This window comes from Carettochelys insculpta, chromosome 1 (genome assembly GCF_033958435.1).
Source record: "Carettochelys insculpta isolate YL-2023 chromosome 1, ASM3395843v1, whole genome shotgun sequence".
In the NCBI taxonomy this organism is placed as follows: Eukaryota; Metazoa; Chordata; order Testudines; family Carettochelyidae; genus Carettochelys; species Carettochelys insculpta.
The window spans coordinates 354,641,053-354,666,037 of NC_134137.1; the positions used below are offsets into that span (position 1 = coordinate 354,641,053).

The 24,985-nt window shown below is 44.2% G+C and overlaps 1 protein-coding gene across 1 annotated transcript in view; it reads right to left on the minus strand.

Annotated features, from left to right (window-relative positions):
• LHFPL3 (LHFPL tetraspan subfamily member 3) overlaps nt 1-21,787 on the minus strand; it is a 287,660-nt gene extending 265,873 nt beyond the window's left edge. The window contains exon 1 of the mRNA XM_075006817.1: nt 21,331-21,787. Coding sequence (XP_074862918.1) covers nt 21,331-21,787 — 457 coding nt within the window. The remainder of the gene's footprint in view (nt 1-21,330) is intronic.
• Between the last annotated feature and the right edge of the window lie 3,198 nt (nt 21,788-24,985).

The following is a 24,985-nucleotide window of genomic DNA, read 5'->3' on the forward strand; positions in this document are numbered from 1 at the left end:
ATAGCATACCAGAACGTACTGAAAATCCCAAAGACCTGACCTGCCCAGCCAAGGAGTAAGTCCATTAGTGATTATTGAATGCACACTGCAAGTTCCCTCTATCCACCTATTTACAGGACACCACTCTGTTATATGCATCTAATTTAGTCTGCAAACACTCTTAGGCTACGTCTACACGGCACAGCTATTTTCAGTACACATTGGTATCCTGTAATAGCTACTCTGTGCCTTTGAAACATGCCCATTATTTCAAAATATTTTTCTGAAATAATGGGCATGCTATTTCAGCATCCCTGTCATCCTCGTTGCAGGAAAAGTAAGGGATGCCTCGAAATAATGCTTCATTTTGACATTTGGTCCTGTCTAGATAGTGCCAAATGCTAAAATAGCCTATTTTGAACTACATTCTAAATGAGCTATGCAATATACATAGCACATTATCATTGTCACTTTCCCTGGGGGCTGACAACTTTCCCCATTGTTAGCACCCACCCCCTTAGCTGGCACAGCAGAGCCACTTGAGCAGTAGGGGACAGCAGAAGAAAGTTACAAACTAATCTTTCTTGGGCCTTTAAGCTGGTGTCTGCAATGGAACAGCCCCAAGATGTGCTTAAATAGCCTCATCTATTCCCCAGCTCTCACATGAACCTCTGCCTTCTGCAACAGTTCTCACTGACAAAAAATCTACAATGTGATGATTCAAAGGTGATGCTGAAAACCAGTGTTTGAATAATCCCCTAATAATCTAAACGCAGAGGAGGGTTATATGTGTTATATACCTGGATAACCTGCTGCTCTGTCAGCTTTTTTGTAAGAAAGACCAACAAAAAGGGAAGTACAATGGTCTGCATAAGTATCAGACAGGTAGCCGTGTTAGTCTGTAGTTTCGAGAACAACAACATTGTTGTTCTCGAATGGTCTGCATAGTGTCTTATTGACCGAGAAAATAGGACAGTCTAAATTTCAGGTTCTGCCAGTCACTCTTCAGTGTTTTGTGGCTTTCCCCTGGACCAGGGCCTCAGTACTTGAGTTTCTGAATTGATGCATTTCAAGTCTGTTTTGTTAACATTAAACTTTAAAATGTTACTGGGTAATTCAAGTTCTACGGTCAGTGGGAAAAGGTTGGCAGGACTGAATTTATAGTATCACACACATGCTGCTCTGTGTGCAGACCAAGAGGCTTAAATACTGCAATGCCCAGGAATTTTGTTATCAAATTTGAAACCACAATGTCATGACTGCAGTGTGACAGATGTCAAAACAGAACTGAGTCCTTCATTAACACAGAGATAAACAGAGAATATGTTATCATGAGTAACAATCCAATATGTTGGTATATGCATGCCACTGCTTTTCATGCTACAGCTGGTTGCACATAACACTGTACCATCACAAATACATTTGATTTTGTATATCTTCTGCTAGGTGAAGCTGGCAGCAAGGGCCTGGGTTAACTCCACAGAACAGAACCAGCTCAAGCTTCTACCTCGTAATCTCAGAAAACTAAACACACCACCACTGGGAACCTCAAAGAGGCAAATGCTAATTCTATGCATGGGCAACAAAGTAAATCTTAAAAAGATATTAAAAAAAAACAATATTAATTTGGGAAAACACGACACCCACAATTCTAAGCCATGCAGCCACAGGCAAACACCCACCCACACTGCCTTGGGCACTGAACTTTGCCTAAGTTTCTCCCCTGATAGTATGAAAGTCCAACCAATGAATATCTCTTAATACACTGCTCCCCTCTCTCTCTGCTGCACTTCACTCACAGTCAGATGTCCTTGGTTAATGAATACCCAGAGTTCAGATGTGCACTCATAGAGGTTCATCTCCCACTCTGCCAGAGGCCCAGCAGGCCCTGAGCAATCAGTTGCTACCACCTCTGCAACTGGCTCACAGCTGCCAACATGTCTGCCACTGCTGACAGCTGCTGCTCTCTGCTACCCCGAACACAACTGCTTGTTGCTCCCACATTCTACCACCTAACCCAGCTCGTAGAGAGTTCAGGTCTTGGTGATTTCAGCAACTAATGCAGAAGCTCACAACCAGTGAAGACTATGAGTTATCTTTAACTATCCTGACACAAGGTCTTAGGTTTTGCGTCCCCCTCACCCTGCTTGTTCAGCAGCATATCAGTTCTCTGAGCAACATAAACCACACACAAAAACTCTCATATGAGTCTAATCAGCTCTACCAACAAGTCCTAGGGAGATGCAGGTTAGATGGTGCCCAGGACTGTGTAAGCAGGGTCCACACCTAAGTTCCCTTTATGCCACATGGCTATGCAGCTGCCTTGTTACCACCATGCAGGCAATCAAGGCACCCATGCAAGAAGAGGAAGTGGGCCACCCCACTCCCAATGTAGCCCAGGCTGGGGGAAATATGACCTGAAGCAGGAGCCTCTCCCCTGGCCCAAAGGCAACTGTGGTTTGCATGGCCTGTCCCTGGAACCCCTTGCCACGGCTGGAGAGACCTGAACTCAGACCCCATCCCCCACCACAGCCCAGCCTCGGATCTCCCGTACCATGGGCACAGCTGCCCAAATCCAAATCCCCCACCTGATGCAGTCAGGGGCTATGTCTACACTACTGCGATCAATCAAAAGAAGCTCTTCTGAAAAAACCTATTTCAGAAGAGTTCATTCACACACAAAAGAGTGGAACAAAAGATGAATCCACTCTTTCGATGGAGAATGTCCACACATATCCTCTGCTCTTTTGAAAGAACAGGCTGGGAATTGAAAAATTCGGTGCCACTAGGACTGCTCTATCGAAAAAAAGGGTCTGTGGTTCGTCTACACACACTTTCTTTCTAAAGAAGCTTTCAAAAGAATGTGCTCTTCTTGAGTTGGGAGCAGAAGAGGGCTTCCGGAAGAAGAGCGGTGTTCTTTCAATTTCGGATCAAAAGAGCGCATTTTGAGTGTAGATACTCCATGTGTTCTTTCACCCTGGCCCAACTCCAGAGCTTATACCTCCAGCCAGAGCCTTGCACACCAACCCCCCAAGTCCCAGCCCTGAGCCCCTCATCCCCAGCCTCACCCCAGAGCATGCACCACCCCCAGCTACAGTCCTTGCACAAGAACCCAAGACCCATCCCAGAGCCTGCACTCCAACCTGGAGCCCTCAGATTCCTGCAACCCAAACCTCTGCCTCAGGCTTGACCCCCCTCCTACATTCAGAACCCCTTGGCCCCACCTCATGAATTTTGTTGTGGGCCCCAATATAAAGGCGATGTGTCATATATCAACTCTGTACTGGTGCACTTAAGAACACTCATTCCACTCAGGGATGGGAAAAATTAGAGTGAACACTGGTCCACACCACTAGGTAATAGCACCTATTCCCACCGGATTACACTATATAGTAAATTATTTCAAATTAACTTATTTTGAAATAATAAGTGCTTCAAACAGCATTGAAGTTTGAAATAAGTGGCTATTTCCCAGTTTCCGCTATGCCTCTCATGAGGTGGGGTAGGGGAACTGGACTACCGCTTTCAAAACAATGCTGCTATTTCAAGGGTGGTGGTTAGCCATGGAGTTGCTATTTCGGGATACATGTATAGTAACAATTGTCCAGCCATAGCCCCACTCATTTTCACTGGATATGGCATCCCTGTGGCCTTGCCTAGCAAATGAGAGCCATTCTCAATCAGGGCATGCCAAGCACAGTGCTGTGGCCCCTTATTCATGCCACATTTCGTTACCCCTGCCTTCATATGCTAGGGTGATTTCCAACCCACAACCAGCCAAAACTGATCATTTGGGAAAGCAGCTCCATATGCTCTGCACCTAGGTTGAGGAGGTATGTCTATGTTCACATGATCTGCTCCTGAAGTATCTTCCCCTGGCTCATCGTTAGATGTCAGAGGAGAGCTTGTTCAGACCTCCATCCTCATACTTCCACTCTTGGCAATTCCAATTGTTTTAGTTATTACATTGATTGTTACGGACAGAGCAATAGGAGCAGCCTTTTTTTCAGGAGAGAATAATTTTTGCAATTCTTCTACACCCTCACGTATCTTGCTGCACAGGAAATAATTTTAGAGAATTTAAGCTGTAACAAAAATATAGTGAACCAGTATTTCTGAATTGTTCTAATTAGAAGTTAACATAACTTCTGAAAAACAACCTATCAGTTGTCTCAGTGGGGTAGCCATACTAGTCTGTAGCTTTAAAAAAAAACAAAAACAAGCAGCCCTATAGCACCTGAAAGACTAACAATTTTATTTATAAGGTAATGAGCTTTCCCAGGTAAGACCTACTTCATCATCACAATCTATTAACTGCATTATTGAAGAACACACAAAATATTCAGTGTATCCTTATTTTTAGGCAGCACTGCCTGCCCTGGAAAATTTAGTGTTTTTCCACATTTACCACACAATTGTATTTGAAATAGTTCATGCTCTTATTATTTCTAATGGTTTGTGTTAACTTGTCAAACGGTAACCTGGGGATCTCCGGATTCCTATAAGCTGAAGGGGCCACATTCTACAAAGGACTCCAGAAATTTGTATGCAAAACTTTGCATTCAAGTAATAAATAAAATAATAATAATACTACTAATTAACTAATAAAATATCCTGAGTAGTGACAAAGAGATCAATGTGTTAGTCTGTATTCTATCAAAACAAACAAGCAGTCATGTAGCACTTTAAAGACTAACAAAATCATTTATTAGATGATGGGCTTTCGTGGGACAAACGCACTTCTTCAGATCAGTCAGGACTGATTTGAAGAAGTGGGTCTGTCCCACAAAAGCTTATCACGTAATAAATGATTTTGTTAGTCCATAAAGTGCTACACGACTGCTTTTTTGTTTTTATACAAGATCCTGGCTCTTCTATGATACTTTTCATAGCAGGATCACTGTTCTCTTTTTACAGACAAGAAAACTGAGGCAGAGAAAGGCAAAGTGACTTGTCATGGCTCTTGGACTGCTGACAGGCATCTACTACTCTCTGGATACTTAACAATTCTTACAGTACCCCTGTCTGCTTATGCAGGTATCTCTAAAGCATAATACTGAGTCAAACACAATGACTGTGTTTGAATGGATAAAGTTTCTGGCTCCCACTTCCCTAATCCCTTTAACATAGTCCCAGATTCCCCAACACCAAAGGAGATATGCAACGGGTTTTATGGGCCCCCACGCTGGGCCTAGAGGGGTAAAGGACGGAACTGGGCTGAGATAGCTTGCTCGAACTGAAGGAAGGGTTAAAAAGGGAGCAACCCAGCTCAGAAAGAGGAAAGCCTGTGGACAGGCCAGATCTTCTTTGGACAATGCTGTGAACAAGGAGGCTGGTGGAGAAAGGCTGATAGTAGGAAGTGACCAAAGGGAAGCAAGCTTGGAAGGGAGTTTGGGAGCCAGATAGTGCTGACCCTCCTGTGGTCCTGCCTCAGATCCTGGTGGAGTGGGAGAGGCCAGGCTCCCCTACCAAATGACCCTAGTACAGGAAGGCCACAAGCTTCCCATGTACATCACTGCACCCCCTTATTAACAGAGGAACTGGACTGAAAAGCCTACCTACAGGGAGCTGGCACTAAGGATGCTAACCTATAGGCAAAATGACCACGGTCCCCATTACAGAGTAGAAAGTAATGGTACCAACCACTAAACGGCTCACCGTGGGATTTGCCAAACCTGTCCTACCTGGCTGGTATGTCAGAATCAGTTGCCTCGTTGTAGACAGAGGCAGATTGGTGAGTGGCTTCCTGAGAGCATTTTCAGGGATCTCTCCTGGGGGCTGCAGAGCCACAGTCTGCTCTCTCATGGAGCTGCTCAACTGTCTGGAGTTTCCAGCTTTTCAGCTTTTATTCCACCTCCACATGACTGATGGGGTCAAAGAGGCAGGACTGGAGTGACCAGACAGCAAGTGTGAAAATTTGGGATAGGGACTGGGAGGTAGTAGGCTCCTATATAAGGCAAAACCCTGAATATCTGAACTGTCCCTTAAAAAAAAAATCAGAATATCTGGTCACCCTAAACAGGGCCTGCTTTGCCCACAGCAGCTCTTTAGTGTTTTCATCATTGGTGTGGGGCTTATACTTTCCGTCACACATGGCCAAAGTCATACAGGAGGCCTACTTTTGCACACACCACTACTGCCATTGCTGATCAGATACCAAGTATGCAAAGGACCATTCAGACACCACTAACATAAAAATAGCTCACTATTATTATTCTAAATTGCATTGCAGTAGAGACCGGAGGCCACAATCAGGCTCAAGGCCCCACTGTTCTGGGCATTGTACAAACATACACAAAATGACAGTTCCCACCTCAAGGAGCCTAGACTTTATAAACATGGAGAGCACTCAACCGGGGAGAGGGCAGGGCGTCTGGCCCTGGAGGAGCAGCTCCATACTCCCAAGAGGGGTGGTGCTTTGGGCAGAAGGGGCATGGCTGGGGTTAACTTTCCCCCACCATCCTTCCAGTGCCACCCTGCACCACCCGAGGTTCTGGAGTGTACTGCACAGGGGCTCCAGCAGCAATTTAAAGGGCAGTAGTGGCAGCTAAGAGTCCTCGCCCATTTTATCACTGAGCCCCAGGGCACCTGTCCCCTTGGCTCGCCCCCACCCCCATTGGTGGGCCTGGGCAGAACAGAATGGAAGGGGCCGGAGAGGCAGAAAATGAGGCTGACAGTAATGGGAATGCTGGGATTCATGCAGTCTCACACAAGTGCACAGTTTGGAGGCTTCAACAGTTGGGGTTTTTCATAAGTGGACAGGGGATTAGCAAAGCGCTAATAGGCCATTTAGTTAGTCACTATAGTTAGGCAATTTACCAAGGCCTCACAGAAGATATCCACATACCACACTTACCTTTCTCAGGACTTTAAACCTCTGTGTTTAGGCAACAGGGTAAGGGTATGATTTTCCTGCTCATGTACACATGTTCACACTACCTCGCACTGAGCTAGCCAGAGGTATAACTAGAACTTGCTGCAGCAGCACAGGCATGGCTAAGCCACTCCACGGACAACCCTGGCTGAAATCAGTATGGGTATGTGCAAGGAATACCTCAGCCATGCCTCTGCTGCTGTCCATGCTATCACAGTAACACTGCTAATTACATTGGTGCTAGCTCAACGAGAATTATGTGTACACAAGCAGGCGAATCACATCCTAACTTTGTAGTATAGACATAGCCACAGACGCAGGCTAACAGGCTCCTGATACACATTCTTCTGAGAAATGACTCACGCTGTACCATTCTTGTTAGACATATATTGCGTTGTACTGTCTAAAGAGTGATATTGTACTCAATTTTACAATCGGGGCTCTCTCAGTAATTTGCTGCAGAGTGCAATTGCTGCCATAGATCTTGTTATACAGTACCTGGCTGTGCATTTTACAGCATGTACAATCTGGCATACTGGCTACAGACTTATCAAATCATTTTCTGACACTATGCTTTCATTGTGATCTATAGTGCTATGGTATCTATTAACTCCCACCATATTGTATGTCATTACATACTAATTTGGCTACATACTGGCAATGTCTTATATACCAAATTAACTTATGTCCTTCTTCAAACAGACTGCACTTTATATAAAATTGGCTGGGCAACGATGGCTTTCCATTTGCATCATAAGATGCATTTTCTCTCATCATACTGTATTGACCGTAAAATGATGCTTTAATTCCTTTGCTTGTACAGCAAGTGAGTACGTTTGAGGAGTTTAGTGATATATGTCTAGAATCGCACCTAATATGGGAATGAATAGTGTCTACAATATTGTACGGTACAGACACCAATGGCTGCTTATAACTCTTCAGGACATGACTTTATAAGAAGGGTGGCTTTATTTTAATCCCAGTTGAAATGTTAAGAAGGAGCTAAATTTCGAAATATATATTAGTAATAGGGATGCTGTAACTACCCCCATTAAGCATTATACATCAGGAAATAGCTGAGTTTAAATTTAAGATCAAGGAAGAGGTAGAAGGGATATCTGTGCAAAGGATGAGAATCAACAACTTGAGATTCATGGATGATACACTCATTACTGAAGAAGATGAAGAGAAGCTAGTGAGAACAGTGCAGGTACTAAACAAGGAAGGGAAGCGGTATGGACAGACTATGAACATAAATAAAATAAAAACAATGGTATTTGCAGATAAGGAAATAGGAAGGAAGATTAGTGTAGACATGATCCAACTAGAGAACATGGAGAAGTTCATGTATTTGGAAAGCAATATAATATATGATCGAGACTGTAAGAAGGAAATAGCAACTACAATAGCAAAAGAAAGAGCGAGTTTGAAGGCGAGGGATAAAATCTGGAAAAGCAAAGCAATTAGCTTAGGGCTGAAGCTAAGCATCTTGAACACATGTATTCAGCAGCATGTTGTACGGATGTGAGACATGGGTAATAACGAAAGATTCAAAGATAAGGATACTGGCATTCGAGAGGAGTTGTTCTAGAAAGATACTGAGAATTGGATGGAAACAGAAGTTCACGAATGAGGAATTATATAGGAAGATACAGCGAAAGAGAACCTACTGCAGAAGGTTATGCAATGGAAGTTACAGCTATTTGGGCCCATCTTCAGAATAAATGACAAATGAAAAATTAAGAATAAAGGAGAATATCTGGAATAAAGGATGGTGCAAATAGGAGAGACAGACGCCACAGAGAATGGGTAGATGATATAATAGATTGGTGTGGACCTAATCTACAGAAACTAAGCCACTCTGCCCTGGACAGGGAAAGACAGAAGGAAACAGTAAGAGAGACATTGGACACCAATGGGCAATGAGCCCATGGTTTTTGAGGATGTTGATGATGATGATGACAACCCTTTCACACACTGTGCCTGATTCTTTCATTCAGTCCACTTTCTTTGTGCCCTTGCTGATAAAATCCCCCTCTTCTCTCTCACAAACACCCAGGGAATAAGATATATGTCAAAGGTAAGAAGTGGGAAAGAAATAACAAAAAATATAGACCCGGAACTTGATGCTGCAGTCCTTTCTCATGCAAGCCTTCCATTTTGCCTGACTGAGGAGTATGGGGTCAAACTCATGCCTTCTTCATTAGATAATATATGCAACACCGTCATACTTACACACAGAATAGAATCCGGTGTTAAACTGAATGTCAACAAGCTAGAAGAATTTCAGTTGCCTCTTTACTCTCCTGTTCAGTAAAACAGTTTCCATAGCAGCCTGACATCACAAAATAATTACACTATGTTGAAGACAAGGGGCACCTTCCTAAAGTAACATGCTTAGCAGCACTGTACCAAAGATTTTGTAGAATTTGTAGTTCGTAAACAGAGACCTGGTTTGGAAGCCCTGATTTTTTTAATCAGGTTAAAATATTAATTTTATAACTCTGTTTATTGTGATATAACCAGCAGTAGATTTCTCTTATAAAGATTACTCTCACAAACACTCAAGTTTACATGCATATCATAGGAGCAAAAAGCTGCTATGATGGATCTTAATGCGGCAGTTGTCTCTTGAGATCCCATTAGGTTGTCTCCCTGAGGAAGAAAGAAAAGAATGGCTCTTTTTTGGTCAGAATGCAAGGCAGAAATGGAAATTAAGGAGGTATGGGGGAGAGAACAGGAAGAAAGACCACTTGCCTGAGTGCCAGACATTTGTTTATGTCACTTTGTTGGTTTTTAACTAGAGAAAGTAAGCATAGTGGAGTGATGAGCACAGTAAATGAAATAGAATAGAGGAAAGCATTCATCTAGACTTGCAATTCCTCTCAAATTGATTCTCAAATAAAAGCTGATGCAACCGCCAGGCCATCTGGCTGATTACTGGTCGTGTGCCAGCTGCTGTATATTTATGTTCTGCTGAAAGGTACTGTTGGCTGCTTGGACCACAAATTTTTCTGAGATTGGGGGTGAACACACCCTTCAATTAAGATAGCTGTCAGGTAGAGTTAAGAAAGAGCTGTGCCCCTGCCCAAGAGAAAAGATGGCTATGAATATGCCTAGGAATTTGCACTAAGAGGGTTTGCTAGGTAATGTGGGGGAGTGCACAAGTTAGGGGAGAAGTGAATGTGTATGAAACAAGCAGCAACCTGTAACCACAGAATGTCACTGGAAAAACCTATAGAGCGAAAGCAGTTAGCTCTGTTGCCTAAAGAAGCTTGGGGATGTGAGCTAAAAAAATCTCCCATTTCTGGGTACTCCTGCGTTCCTTGTAAGTAAACAAAACTGCACCTATTTCTATTTCCATCTCTCCAGTGTCCCAAACTCTGATTAGCTGCTCAGGTCAAAAGAGGAGCACTGTTTTCTTCAAAAAGACGCAAAACGTTTCTCCCATCTTAAATTCTGATGTGCGTGGCTGTTAAGCCAATAGTACTTTGAATTTTATATGAAGAAGGGAAATTCAAGAAGGCAAGACTTGACATTTTGAAAGAAGACAGTCACTAACAACTATTTTGTAAAGAGTTCAGTTCCCATTTAGACACCTAAGTTGGGAGCTGCACACGTGTGAAAATCTGGTCCCATGTAAAGAATGCTTTCTATTGTAGCACAGCTGTGCTGATGGATGCCACTTCCTAGAAAAGTAATAAAAGATGATTTTGTCAAAAAGAAATCCATGGTTGCCAAAGATGCATTATGCCGATAAATTTAGCTGGTCACTAGAGTACAAGCATCCAATCCTTGTTTAAAGTTGGCCAAGTTACAGAGTCCCTAGCCACAGTTTATTCAAAACTATACAGGAAGTTCCAAAGCCAGCCCATCCAACATTAATCAACAGTTTGTCGAGGAAGAGACTTGTTTAGATTTTGCTTCCAACAAACCCTCCCCTCCTGTGCAAGGAACGAAACACTGCAGCACATCTTAGATATCTAATTTGAGAAATTATATTATTGTGCTATAATGCTTATACTTGAAGTACCATTCTTTTACTAATTTTGAAATATAATTTTACCAAGTAATCTGAAAGAGGAATATTAAGAAGCAGCCAAGTAGCAATTAACTTTCTTTAAAGGAGAAAAAGCAATAAAAAGGATAAATTCTTACTTTGCAGAAAGATGTAGACCATACTTTCTCTCTGGAAATTAATCTAAGACCTTTGAATTAACTCTTCAGCAAGCTACACTTCAAGCTTTTGTAGTGAAGAACCATTGCTAATGTTTGGGGATATAATACCTGAAGATTTAGTAGCTGAATTTAAGTAGATTAATTCCTGGGGGAAATCTTATGCTGAAACACACTTTCCTAATCAGTTAGTAAGATTCATTTCTGTTTCTGATAATGATAGGCCATATTCTCCTATCTCTATGGGCCAAAAAGCATTGAGAGCTTTCTACAAAATTGGTGGATATATTCTGCACACCAACTCAAACTTCCTAGCACAGATCTCGCGGACACCTCATTTTTGGGGACACTGCTTATTTCAGTCAGAAAGCTACCTACAAGCCACACCTTACTTATATCATTGTGAATCACAGCAAAAAGTGACACCTAATATTGAGTTTGTAGAGTCATTTGAACTAATGACTCCATGAATGAATGCCATATCTTTTTAAGTTTCTTACACAACTACATTTTGTGCCCCCATTTTGGGTCTTTTTTCCCACATTGTCCCAGCTCTGGTCCTTGGCAGGCTGAAAAGTATTCCTCTTTTTCAGTATGTGTACAGCCACAGAATGGACAGGGAAAACTGCCCTGGAACCTACAGATTTCCAGAAATCTACCAAAGGCACAATGGTCATAACATGAAGTGATCTTGTGATGTCACACTATTATCTGACCCCTTCCAATATAACTGCTGTGAAGGCTTCTCTTGCTCACTCTGTCTTAGGACACAGAGAGTCACGAGGATGTTCCATGATGCACAGGGATATTAAGATGCAATAATTTTCTGGATACTCCCAACAGGACTGTTGTTGTTGCCTATAAGAGGAATAATAATATGCTTCTGCTTGCATATCCCCTCCCTATTCCATATTCCTGATCCTGAGGATCAACAAATCCTAGTCAGGGAGTGTATACACTGCAGTATGAGCAACGAAGGGTCCTGTGGCACCTTATAGACTAACAGTAAAGTTTTGAGCATGAGCTTTCGTGAGCACAGACTCACTTCATCACAGTCTGTGCTCACGAAAGCTCATGCTCAAAACTTTACTGTTAGTCTATAAGGTGCCACAGGACCCTTCGTTGCTGTTACAGATCCAGACTAATACGGCTACCCCTCCGATACTGCAGTATGAATAGCTCTCCATGTCAAGAAAGTGTTATTGAACTGAAACTAAGATCACTTCTACATACAGATTCAGGGCACAATCTTATGAGCCAGATTCTGCTCACATTACTCACATCAGGCTACTTGTTTCATTCAACAGGCTTATTCCTGCAAATACAGCACATAGCTTTTGGCAATGTGCCAGCAAAAAACAAGATTTTTGTAAGTAGGATTTGCTAAACATCTTAGCTCTGTACATTTTAATGTGACCTTGTAAGGTCTACATCTATCTTACTCTCCCACATATTTATAGCATCTGAAACATAACCAGGAAAAGAAGGAGGATAAAATATGACATCTCATCAACTATTTATCATAATTTATCTCACACCATTTATTCTTCAGCCTTTTCTTTCTGATATAGTCACAGTTATTGGATTGAATTATCTTTTCTGAAATAGCACATGATACATTTGTGTCAAAGAGACTCTCTATGAAGGCTATCACCTACTTTTTCCAATAAATGAAATTCAGAAATTTGCATCTGGCTTCTCGTGGTGAAAATAAAGCAACCCTTTCCCATGTTACATTTGAGCTTCTCATTCTAAGGGCAACTTCCTTCATGTCTTCTGCATCTCTCAGTCTGTCAGCCATGAGGATGGCCATATCCTTCTTAGGACAGAGAGATATTAGTGTATATAATATTCTCCTTTTTAAGGATTCTACCTATAATTTTCTTTTTCCTAGTAATTGGGATTTGCACACTGTTCCACACAGTGATGCATATTCTAGCTATCCACTCTGTCATGCTCCCACTGCATTTTTAATAATGCCACGAGTAGCTGATGTTATCAAATTCTGCAGACTCTTCCGTTTTTTAACTTTCTCATATCTTTTTCCACTTTACCATTTCTGAGCAAATTTTAATTTTATTTCTTTGTGATGTCTCGCTACTGTGACCTTGTCATTCTTCACAGCTGGATCTTGCTGGTTTTCAAATACTGAAGCCAGACTGTCTGATCATGTTGAAGATTTTTGATTCCGGTATATCTGGTGTTTTCATCTTTGTGGGATCACGGTTGGCTGTGTATATCACAGTACATTACACTTAAAATGTCTCCATGTCTGAAACTCATCTGGCCTTGTTTCATAAAATGTATTCTCCTATATCAAGTTGTGCCATGCTACTCCTCACCCATGTTTCATTGTCTTACACAGAAACTTTCTTGATTAAATCGTCTGCGTGGGATTTTCAGAAACAACCCACAGTGGCCTAAATCTGCTCCAACTGAGGACACTGTTACAGTTGACACCTGGAACTGCTGTACCACGGAGACCCCTCAACCCAACAGTGTCACTTCCTCTTACCGTGTACCGCTGCGACAAGCTGCAAAGCCCTTTCCAGGCTCCATATTGCAGTTTCTTTGGCATACATACATGTAGAAAGACATACAGCTGCAGTTTCATGCAGGCTCTTTGACATTCCCTGCATGGGAAGGCTACAGCTACAGCAACTACCAGCCTCCCAGCACCACACCTACTTCCAGAGTACAAACGCAAAATTATTCCATCTTGCACTACACAGGGAACTGTACAGCATAAGCTCATAAAATTTACCCCCTCCCTCAATGTGGAGAGGAATATGAAACAGCCTTTTGCCCCAAGTTATTATTCCCACACACTTGTTTAGATAAACAAAAATAAGATGACTACAAACGACAGATTTTAAGTGACTATAAAATCAAAGCAGTTTACCCAGCATATAAATAAAAAACCCAAACTAAAGTTAATATACTAAAAAGATTCAGCACAAGGAGTAGATTCTCACACTAAGAGATGATATAAGCAGGCTGCAAATTCTTAAGGGCCAAGCTGCCCTTGCATACAGCTTGGAATTCCCAATTGTTTCATTCACAGGCTAAAAAACACTTAAGTCTGGGTCCAGCATTTCCCCCAGTTCAGGTGTTTCCAAGAGTCTTATTGCAAAGGTAATAAAGAACCATGGATGATATCACTCCCTGTCTTATGCAGTTTTTGCACATGGCAACAGCCCTTTTTTTTTTCCACCAAAGCTTAGTTCCCAAACCAATTTCTGGAAAAAAAAACCTGGCATTTCAGCTACAAATATGATACATGCATACAAATAGGATAATCATAACCATAACCTTTTCAATGACATCTCATGTGACTCAGCTTGCACAAAATATATTATAATTATATCATAATCACACCACAATAATATCACTGTGAATAATATGGGGCACAGTGTCAGATACACCTCCCACAGACTTCACTGGGAGACAGGCCAAAGCTTTTGATGCACATGTACTCAGTCTAACAATGTTCCATGCTGATGGCCTCCTTTTCCCATGCCTTCTCTGTGGAGTCTTTTTGCCTCTTGTATGCAATTTTTTTCAGGTAAATGGAATTCTTCCTCATATTGATTGGACAACCTCATGCACTATTATATTTTGCCCCACGGGTCCACTGTCTCAGTGAGTCTCAGCTGATGGTCACAATAATCATAATATAATATATGAAGATACACTTCTTATAGAGCTGGAAGAGACCTTAGCAGATCATTGAGTCCAGTCTTCTGCCTGCTTGGCAAGACCAAGAAGCATCCCTGACATTTTTATTAAATCTATTTGCCCCAGATCCCTAAAGGGCACCCTCAAGGGCTGAGCTCACAGCCATGGGTTTGAGAGGCCAATGCTCAAACAACTGAGCTATCTCTCCCCCACAAAAAAACCTGCAATGCCCAGTGGGTTCATGAAAGATGGTCAGAGATAAGGGAGATGGTTGCATGATATGGAAAATGTTCTGACAATGTAAAGCAAAGATGTTCTGACAATGTAAAGCTCCACCACTTCCTGTACATTCTTACCTTTCAGGGTCAAATATCCTCCATCAATCTCTTGAAACACACACACACACACACACACACACAAATAAATTATGTAGGTTTATCACTGTTAGTCTCACTTTTATATTAAATGATAGGGGCTGATTTCAAATAAAGGTTGCCAGCTTGTAAAGATAAGAAAAATCATATGCTCTTCACACTCACTTCACCTTGATCTACCTAAATAATAGTGTGACAGGATAGTTGCCCTGCACTAAAACTGGAAAGGGAGAGGAAGAGGGCTGAAGCTGGGAGCTGATGGGGACAAAGCTTGTGGCAGCCAATCAGAGCCCAGCAGAGCTTTTTGAAAAGATGGCTGCCCAAGAGGATATTACTCTCACTCCAGCTCTGGAGGGAGAGGGACTGAGTTGCCTGTTAGGGAAGGTGTTGTGGACAGAGCGCTGCTGGGGAGAGGCAGGCTGAGTCAGGGGAGCTCAGGCCTGAATAGACCCCAGGCCATCAACAGGGGCCCAAGAAGGTACTAGAAATACAGGGAGGAAGCCAAGGCAGGATAAAGTCAGCAGATCTAACCCCTTCTTGCCAATGAGGAAATCGCCAGTTCAGACTGCAATTTGCACCTCAAGGAAGGAGCTAGATGACAAACGGCAGTGGAACACTGAGGCAAGCGGTGGCTTAGGGGTAACAGGGAGAGGACCTCAGAGTGGGGGCAGTGCTGAAGGGCTGTACCCTGAGGGAGAGGTGCCACAGTCTGGGACAGATGCAGGTCCTGACGGGTGGTAAAGAACGGACAAAAAGTTAGGTAACAGTAGGCAATGCCACCAGGAGAAGGTGTTCTGAGGCTGGACTAAGCTAATTCCCAGAATGATCAGCAGGAGATTCCATGGCAGTGAGTCACAATCTGCTACGAAAAGCCTCTAGTGATTTATCTTTTTAATCTATATGGTGCATCTGTCACATCTCTCTAGGTCATATACCATTAATAACCTACAAATATTTTTCTAGCTTCTGCTACATCCATTGACTCTGCTATATTAAAGAGCCCTCTGCTATCAGAAGCTCTTCCTCATGTCAATACTTGTAGACTGAAATCAAGTCACCTCTTAACCTTCTCTTGGTAAAAAACTAAATAGATTCATCTTCTTTAGACTTTCATTGCAAGTCAATTCCAGACTTCAGATCATTTTTATGAACTCTTTCCAATTTGTCAATACCCTTTTCAAAGCACAGATACCAGGACTGGACACATTATGAAAGTAAAGGTCTCACTTACGCTGTACAAAGTGGCAATATCATCTCTTTACTTTTACTTAATAGGCACTGGCTCATACATCCAAAGGATGACATTCACTCTCTTTGCTACAGCATCACACTGAGGACATGTTCAGTTTGTTATCCATCATGACCCTAATTCCCCTTCAGAATCACTGGTTTCCACAACTCAGTCTCCCACCTGTAAATCCCACCTTTCATTCTTGGTTTCTAGAGGTAGGAACCTGTATTTGACCATATTAAAACATGTTGTTTACACGTACCCAGCTAACCATATAATTTAGATCACTCTAAAATTTTCCTTTCCTTATTGTATTTACCATTCACCAATTTGTGTGCGAGCTGTAAATGTTACCAGCAATGATTTAATATTTTTTCTCAATCATTGATAAAGATATTTAACAGCAGTGGCATGAGAACAGATATCTATGGCACACCTCTACAAATACTTTCACTGGATGATTACTCCTCCTTTACAGGAGCTAGGTAGTCTTGAATCCATTTAATACGGGGTGCATTTATTTTGTGTAGTGCTATTTTTTAAATCAGAATATCATGGAAGGTATAGTCAAATATCTTATATAAATCCATGTGTTTTACTGTATGTCAACGTAGCCATATTTCTCAATCAAATCTAGAATCTCATCAACTATATCACCTTTGTTTGACAAAACGCATTGACTGGCATTAGTTATATTTCTATCTTTAAGTCTTCACTGATTGTATCCTAGATCAGTCTTTCCATAATCTTGTCAAGAATCAGTGCCAAGGTAGCTTGCCTATAGTTATCTCAGTCATCCTGTCTATCTTTTTACTGACAGAACATTGACTTTTTTCCAGTCTTTGGGCATTTACCTAGTATTATAAGTTTTGTTAAATATCACTGTCAATAACTTAGAGAGTTCCATAGTCAGTCTTTTCAAAATTTTTGCATGAAAGTTATCTCATCCTTCAGACTTAATCCCAGTTCAACTGTAAATGACAATCCAAAATACATGATACTGGAGACTCAGGCCCTTTAATTTTGATACAACTTCACTTGCCATCTTAACTACTGCATGGAACTAAGATTCTGTTCAAAAGCTTGTCTATTGCTAAACATTCCACATCAGCAAGGTTTAAGTTACCTGAAACTTACAACATTATAGCCACCCTCCCCGCCCCCCCAAAAAAAAAAGAGCGAAGACAATGCCTTACGGATTCCTTGCAATGAAAGATTTAGTGAGTTCAGATTGTTTAATTTATTAACAAAAAGATTGAGATACGACTTGGTCTTTAAGGCACCTAGAACACTTTGGATGCTCGATAAATAATAAAGAGCAAAATATCCAGGTTCCTATGGGATGGAACCAAACAGTTCATGCACATACCTGTGTCTGCTCCTGGCATTGTCTATGCACACTGTAACACAGAAAACTGATGCAGTCCAACACACATGTGCATGCTAGTGTTTAAATTGTTCAAAATACATGTGCAAATATTTGAATGTATAGTTTTGCAGGTGCAAGAGTAGAGCTCATAGACTGAAAATTGGGCCCTTACAGTTGGCACTCAGTTTATGGAATTGCTTATTGATATCAATATGTGTGCGATGACCAAAAAAAAGTGTGAACACTGACAAAAACCATTAAGGAATTTATTATATGCTTTCCACAGCTACACAACTGAGAGACTGAAATGTAATTTTTCTCACATTCTTCTCACTAATCAAGCATTACATGCCCGGAAAGAAAGATTAGTGTGTGTCTGTGTTTAAAGTATCACTTACCTTTTATTCAAATTAAAATTATTTTTCTAAATAAGGGTCATATCATCCTGCTAGTTTATAATAACTCATGTAGAAGAGAATATGTTCTGAAAGATTTTCAAAACCCAAATCCTAGCCCATTATTCCCACTGCCCTGCCTCAAGTGAAATCCCCTAGGCTGAATGAGAAATGAATGTGGTATCATCAAAAGATAACAACCTCTGTGTTTGATGCTTCATATGTAAATGTAGCCCCTCTACCATTGCCAGATGTAATAAAAGCACCACATCGTGTCCTGCTATTATAGGACTATCACCAAGGGTATGTACATTGTTGCAGACATAAATCCCAAAATAAAATATACACTCTCATTTTAGTAGAAATATGCATATTTTGCTACTTCAAAAGTATTTGTTTCTTGCATCAGACATACATGTATATTTATCCAACATTATTTATGATAATCATTTCTATTTATGACAACAACGTTATATGTTTATTATGCTGAATGATCTATACTCTTAAAACAATGAAATAGTAAAACCAGAAAGAGAGGGAAGTTGTAGGAAAACTGCCAGTGCTCGTCAGAACTGAGTAAGGCTGATTTTAATTGGCTAGTTACATCATGCAACCTGCAAGGATTTACAATTTTGGATTTTCAGTTACATTTATTTTTCTTTGAGGTAAATTTTTGAAGCCTCATTTTACAGAAGATAGCTAAATTAAGATATAATATCAATCAAGTCAATTGTCAGACTCTTTCAGCATCCTGTATATGTCTACTTTTGTTCTCTCAGGATTTTCACAAACAGCTGACTATGAAAAACAACCACCCAGTGTTATGATTATAAATTAATTTACATGAGATTTTCATTTTAAAATGAAAAAAAAATCAAACATGTTTGTCAAAGCAGGCTAAATTATGCTCCCATTGAAGATTATGGTAAAACTCAGATTGTTGACTTCCATGGGAGCGTTTAAACTAGCCTTGGAGCTTTTGAAACCCTCACACTTCAGATTTGCTTGAAAAATGGAAAACAAGTAATTGGCGCTACACTTGTATGCGTGCAATTTAGTAGAAAGTTAACCAATTCTTTTTTTTCAACCAGCAAATTTGTGCTGTGATTTCTAAGCATTTATTTCTCAACTGCACAGGAATAAAGTCACAGCCAAATTTATTCCTGGAATACACTGGCTTCTCGCTGTGTAAACTGTGGCCGCAGGACTCTTGTGTTGGAAAATACACCATTGACCTGAAAAATTAACTGCACTGGCAGTCTAAGGAGCGTGACCAAACCAGGCTGAGGATGCACCAGTTCAGTGCATAGTCACAGCACCATCTTCCAGCTAGGTTTCAGCTCAAAGCTCCAATTGTCTTTGGTAGACAGCAAATCCCCAGAAGAGCACTGGGGACCTTTCTGGTGCAAAGGGATGCAGCTTGCACCTCCTTACATGAGTGAGGAGCCATACAACTAGCAGCAGCCCATCTGAAGACCGTTTATGGGGGGAGAAAGAAGTGGCTAATATCACACAGCGCAAATATAATTAGGCAAATCCTATTTTCACCAAAGTCAGTGCCATAGCTATCATCACTGGCTTCAATTTACTGCAGAATCAGGCCTGAAGTGATAAAGGAAGCCATTGTTCTACGCAGAAACTTAAACACTATAACAGCCAGTAAGTATACCTAGAATATCCAGGTAGTATATAAGAAACATGAAGAGTTTGAAAACCTGTTCTGAAGAGACAAGAATTTCTACGGCATTGCAGTAACTGTAAATGGCAAATTAAATAATTGTGAACAAACAATGTGGAAGAATCAGAGCTGTGAAAATCAAATTAATTTAGCTAGTTTAAGGAGACAGGGTAAGTAACTGTAGTACCCATTTGGAGATATTTCCCTGTGCTTCTAAACAGTGTATTTCTGCAAAGCAAAAGCCTTAACTTCAGTGGTTTCTGCAGAAAAGCTGGTGAGATTTGTGCTTAGATATCATACTTAGGCCCTTCCCATATTGCTACAGAATTCATTTTTTCTTACTAAAGTTGCTTTTATTACCACCTTAACTCTGGATCTCATTCCTCTCTCCTCTGCCTGGTGCTGCCAAAAGCCTAACGTATTTCATAAAGCTTTGTTAAACCCTCCCCCCCATCCTGATCCTCTTTCCTAACTCACACTAAAGCTTGATTGGAAACCAAGGAAAAGAGGGAATACCAGGGGAGCCCTGGGGATTTCTCTCTTTCTCTCTCTCTCTGTATCTCCTCCTTCCCTGTATTCCCTGTTGACAAAGGCAAAAAAATGCCTGTTATCTGGAATTGCAGTGAAGTCTGCATACCTTTACACTGAAAATAACAACTGCAATGGGATTTCAATTTTTCTATCATGGGAGAGCAAAATAAATCTTGTTTAAAATACACAGTCAAAATCCACTACCTCAGCTGCCCTGCAGCCCGGCAAGAATAAAAAGACTTCATCCTGTCATTCTGTGATATTACTGAAAGAGGAAGGTTTCCTGCTAACTACAGGGAAATTGACACTACGGACTATCCTTCAACAGGTTACAACAATACTTCAAATAACCTCCAACATGCCAGTCTTTCGCGTTCTCGGTGACATCCCCAGGTTCCCCATTTTGTTATGACCTTTGGTCTCCTAGAGGACAGATTTTTTGCTGATGGTTTCAGCATACTTCTTAACACTTCGCTTCCCTTCTGTTTTATTTCACGGTGTCTGCTGTTCGGGGCTGCTGTCTAAGACACTCATCTCATTCGTAGCGGGAAGAGGCCGCGCCGCATGTCACTCTAGCATATGCTTCAGCGCGTGCGAGGCAGACGAGGTCCGGTACGGCCCGGCAATCGAACCCGCTAGCTCAGCTGCGCCCTTGCACGCATTAGCACGACCCCTTGCGTCCCTGCTTCCCCGGGGTGACTGCAACTCCGGGCACAGTCACCGCGTGGAACTTTTGACTTTCCACCCCTCCGCATCCCGCCGCCAGGGCCATCTCTGCCGGGAGGCGACCCCTCCTGGAGCGGCAGCCTTCACCTCCCTCGGGGAGGTGCTATTCGCCTCGCGCCCCCTTGCCCGCCGGCGCGGTAGTAACCTCCCAACGCGTGTAAGTTTCTCCGAACCCGCCCTGCAGGGAGGCTGCCCGTTAACCCCCGGCGGCAGGCGCTGGGGAAGAGGAGCAGCAGGACAACCCCATCGCCCTGGTGCTGCCCGCCGGCGTGAGCCTCCTGCTCGCCGCGGCCGCGGGGCTGGCGGAGCCCGGACTCACCCGAGGTGAGCTGCATCCAGGCGCAGATCTTGTAGACGGTGGCCGTGTTGCAGAAGAAGAAGAGGATGAAGCATACGATGCAGGCGATGATGAGCGTCATGGAGAGGCCGATGAAAAAGGAGGCGGCTTTGAAGGCTCCGGCGGGCAGGCTGGAGAAGTCCGTGAAGCTTCCCCGGCAGGTGAGCTCCCGGGAGAAGCCGTTGCCGATGCAGTAATGGAAGAGGCCGAAGTAGCCCGCCTGCGGGGTGTCCACGCCGTCGCCGATCCAGTAGGGCTGGATGAAGCACACCACGTTGACGATGGCAAAGCAGATGGTGAAGATGGCCCAGAGCACGCCGATGGCCCGCGAGTTGCGCACGTAGTTGGTGTGGTAGAGCTTGGCTGCCTCCTGCGCCGGCAGCATCCCCGCCGCTGCTGAGGCCGCCGCCGCCGCCGCCCCCGCCGCCGCTCCGGGCATCCTCCCCGAGAGAGCCCCGTGCGGTGCACTGCCCGCCCCGCCGCTGCGGCAGCCAGACCCTCCGCCCGCGTCACACGCTCCGCGGCATCCCCCGCCGCCGCCTAGGGGGCGAGCGGCCCCAGCCGCCAGGCGCCGCCGGCCGGCCGCGAGCCCGCCCTGCTGCCGCCGTACGGCCCGGCGCTGCGGCGGCCACGGGCCAGGGCGGAAAAGCCCCCAGCGCTGCCAGGCACGCGGCTGCCCCGGCCGCTGCTGCGCAACCGCGTCTGGGAGCTGAGCCCGCCTGGGGCTGCGGTGGGGGGCGGGCGCTCAGGTGGGCAGCGGCCCTTGGCTGAGGGGAGGGGAGCGGAGCGGAGCTCCCGCGCTCTGCTCTCGCGCCAGCGCGGGAGGGCGGAGCGGGGAGCTCTAAGGGGCGAGCAGAAAGGCGGGTCCCGGGGCAGGAGGTGAGAGGGGACGGGCGCAGAGGGGTGAGCAGAAGCGACCTGACCGTGGGCAGGTTGTGCTGGGGGGACACGGGAAGCAGTGAGGGGCGACCGACTGGCTTATAGGCTGGGGACCGACTGGCTCAGCAGCAGTATGATGGAAAAGGACTTAGGGGTCATGGTGGATGAAAGGCTGGATATGAGTAAACAGTGCCCGCTTGTAGCCAGGAAGGCTAAGGGCATACTGGGGTGCATTAGGAGGAGCATTTCGAGCAGATCTAGGGAAGTAGTTATTCCTCTTTATTTGGCACTTGTGAGGCCACATCTGGAATATTGTGTCCAGTTTTGGGCCTCCCAGTATAAAAAGGATGTGGATTTGCTGGAGCAGGTGCAGCGAAGGGCAACAAAAATGATTAAGGGTCTGGAGCACAAGACCTGTAAGGACAGGCTGAGGGATTTGGGCTTGTTTAGTTTACAGAAGAGAAGACTTAGAAGTGATTTAATAGCGGCATTCAACTTCCTGAAGGGGAGCTCTAAAAAGGAGGGTGAGAAACTGTTCTCAGTGGTGTCAGACGGCAGAACAAGGAGTAATGATCTGAAGTTGAAGAGGGAAAGGTGTAAGTTGGATATTAGGAAAAACTACTTCACCAGGCAGGTGGTGAAGCATTGGAATGTGTTGCCTAGAGAGGTGGTGGATTCTCCATCCCCTGAGGTTTTTAAGTCCAGGCTGGACAAGGTCCTGTCTGAGATGACTTAGTGGGGGGTTGATTGTGCTTGAACAGGGGGCTGGACTAGATGACATCCTAAGGTCCCTTCCAGCCCTGTGATTCCGTGATTCTGAGCAGGAGGGTGGATGGGGCAGGGGGGACGACCGGGAGCACTGAGGGGGAGCAAAAAGTCAGTGTGTGGGGGATGCAGAGCAGGAAGTCTGTTCCTCAGGGCAGGAGGTGGGGGGGCACAGAGGGGTGAACAGAAAGATGGGTCCTGGGGGGCAGGGAGCGCAGGAGGGCAGTGCCCCAGGGCAGGACGTGGGGTGGCGCAGAGTGGCCAACAGAAAGGCAGGTCCTGGGACAGGAGGTGCACTCCTGGGAGTGGGAATATCTGCTTTCAGGAATATTTTGTCAGTGCCCCAGGGCCAGGGGAGAAGTGCAGCCGGTGGGGCTGGCCTTTGAGCTCCCAAAAATCATCCAGTCTCCCCTAGCTCAGCAGCTCTAGGCAGGAAAGGAGAATCTGGGCTGCTTGTGTTTTCACACCAGGTTTCGTCTACTCTCCCAGCGGATCACCAAGCATAGAAGCTTGCCAGTGATCGCTGTCAAGATCACTGGCCTCTGGCAGCCATCTCTGGATGCTAGAAGAGTCTCAGCTGGAAGAGCCTGGCGCTCACCCACCCAACTTCCCTCACTTTGTCCCATGGACACGGACTCTCCCTCCAGCAGAAGTTGGACCAAGAAAAGGTATTACCTCACCCACCTTGTCTGACCAACCAAGCTGCAAAAATACTGCAAACTGCACTGATTCTCCATCCTTTGTTCCCCACAGTATGGCTACATCTACACTAGCCCCTTCCTTTCGAAAGGGGCATGGTTATGAGTGAGTTGGGAAGATGCTAATGAGGCACTATCATGAATATGCAACACCTAATTAGCATATTGGCAGCCACACATTATTCGAAAGTGCTGTTCTTGAATCGCACGGCGTCCATGTTGACGGGGCCCTTTCAAAAGGGCCCCCTTGGACTTCGAAAGCCCCTTCTTCCTATTTTGTTTTAGGAAGAGGGGCTTTCAAAGTCCTTTCAAAATTTGAATATTTATGGCACTACCTCATTAGCATATTCCCAACTTGCTCCTTACAATGCCCCTTCCAAAAGGAAGAGACTAGTGTAGACATAGCCTACCTGCCTGCAGCACAGGGGAGGTGACCAGAAGCAAGGGTGATAGGGCAGTCTTCATAAGGTTGTGTCTCAGAGCAGGAGGCGAGAGGGGCAGAAGGGAATGCTGATTTCAGCAGGGATGGCCAAACTCCAAGAGGAGTGTAATTCTCCAGTGCCATGGCATATTTAGAGTAAAAATGTGAACATCTTCTATGGGTGTCCAGCAACCTGAACTGATATTCTGGGGGCAAACATGACGTAGGCACACGTAGCATTTTCAGTATGGGGTGGCTCTACATATACACACCAAGTGGATGCTGGTGATTGGGTGCACACAAAAGGCTTTTGTTATGGGGCTGGTCTTAGGCAGTGGCACTATAATAGGAGGCACCACAGGGCCAAGGCCCTCCCACCTTTTGAAAGTTGATATCCTGGAGCTCCTTCAGCCCTGAGATGACCTGCACATCTGGGGCAGCTAAGGCCTAGGTCAGCTGGGGCCAGCTTGGGGCTCCTCTGGCAGCAGGATAGTGGGACTGTTGGAGGTTCTACTGACCTGGGTTGCTTTGACAACAGGGTTGGTCAAGGCTCACATGGATAGGGTGGGGCTTCAGGGCTAGCCTTCTCAGAGGAGAGGGCTTACCATTACCCATGGGTGTGTGGACAGCTGTGGGGAGCTGTGGACCATACCATGAGAGTTCCATGGGATGGAAACATGGGCTGGATGCTGCTCTTGACTTCACCGACATCCCAGGGCAGATGAAGGGTCCATGAGTCCTGGCCCATTTCAGCTTCTTGCTTGATCAGGGACAGGGTAAGGAGACACAGCGGGTCCTGCCTCCCTTCCTCCCCCACACACACACTCTGTTGGACAGGATCTGCCACCCTTGGTCTCAGGAATAGATTCATACT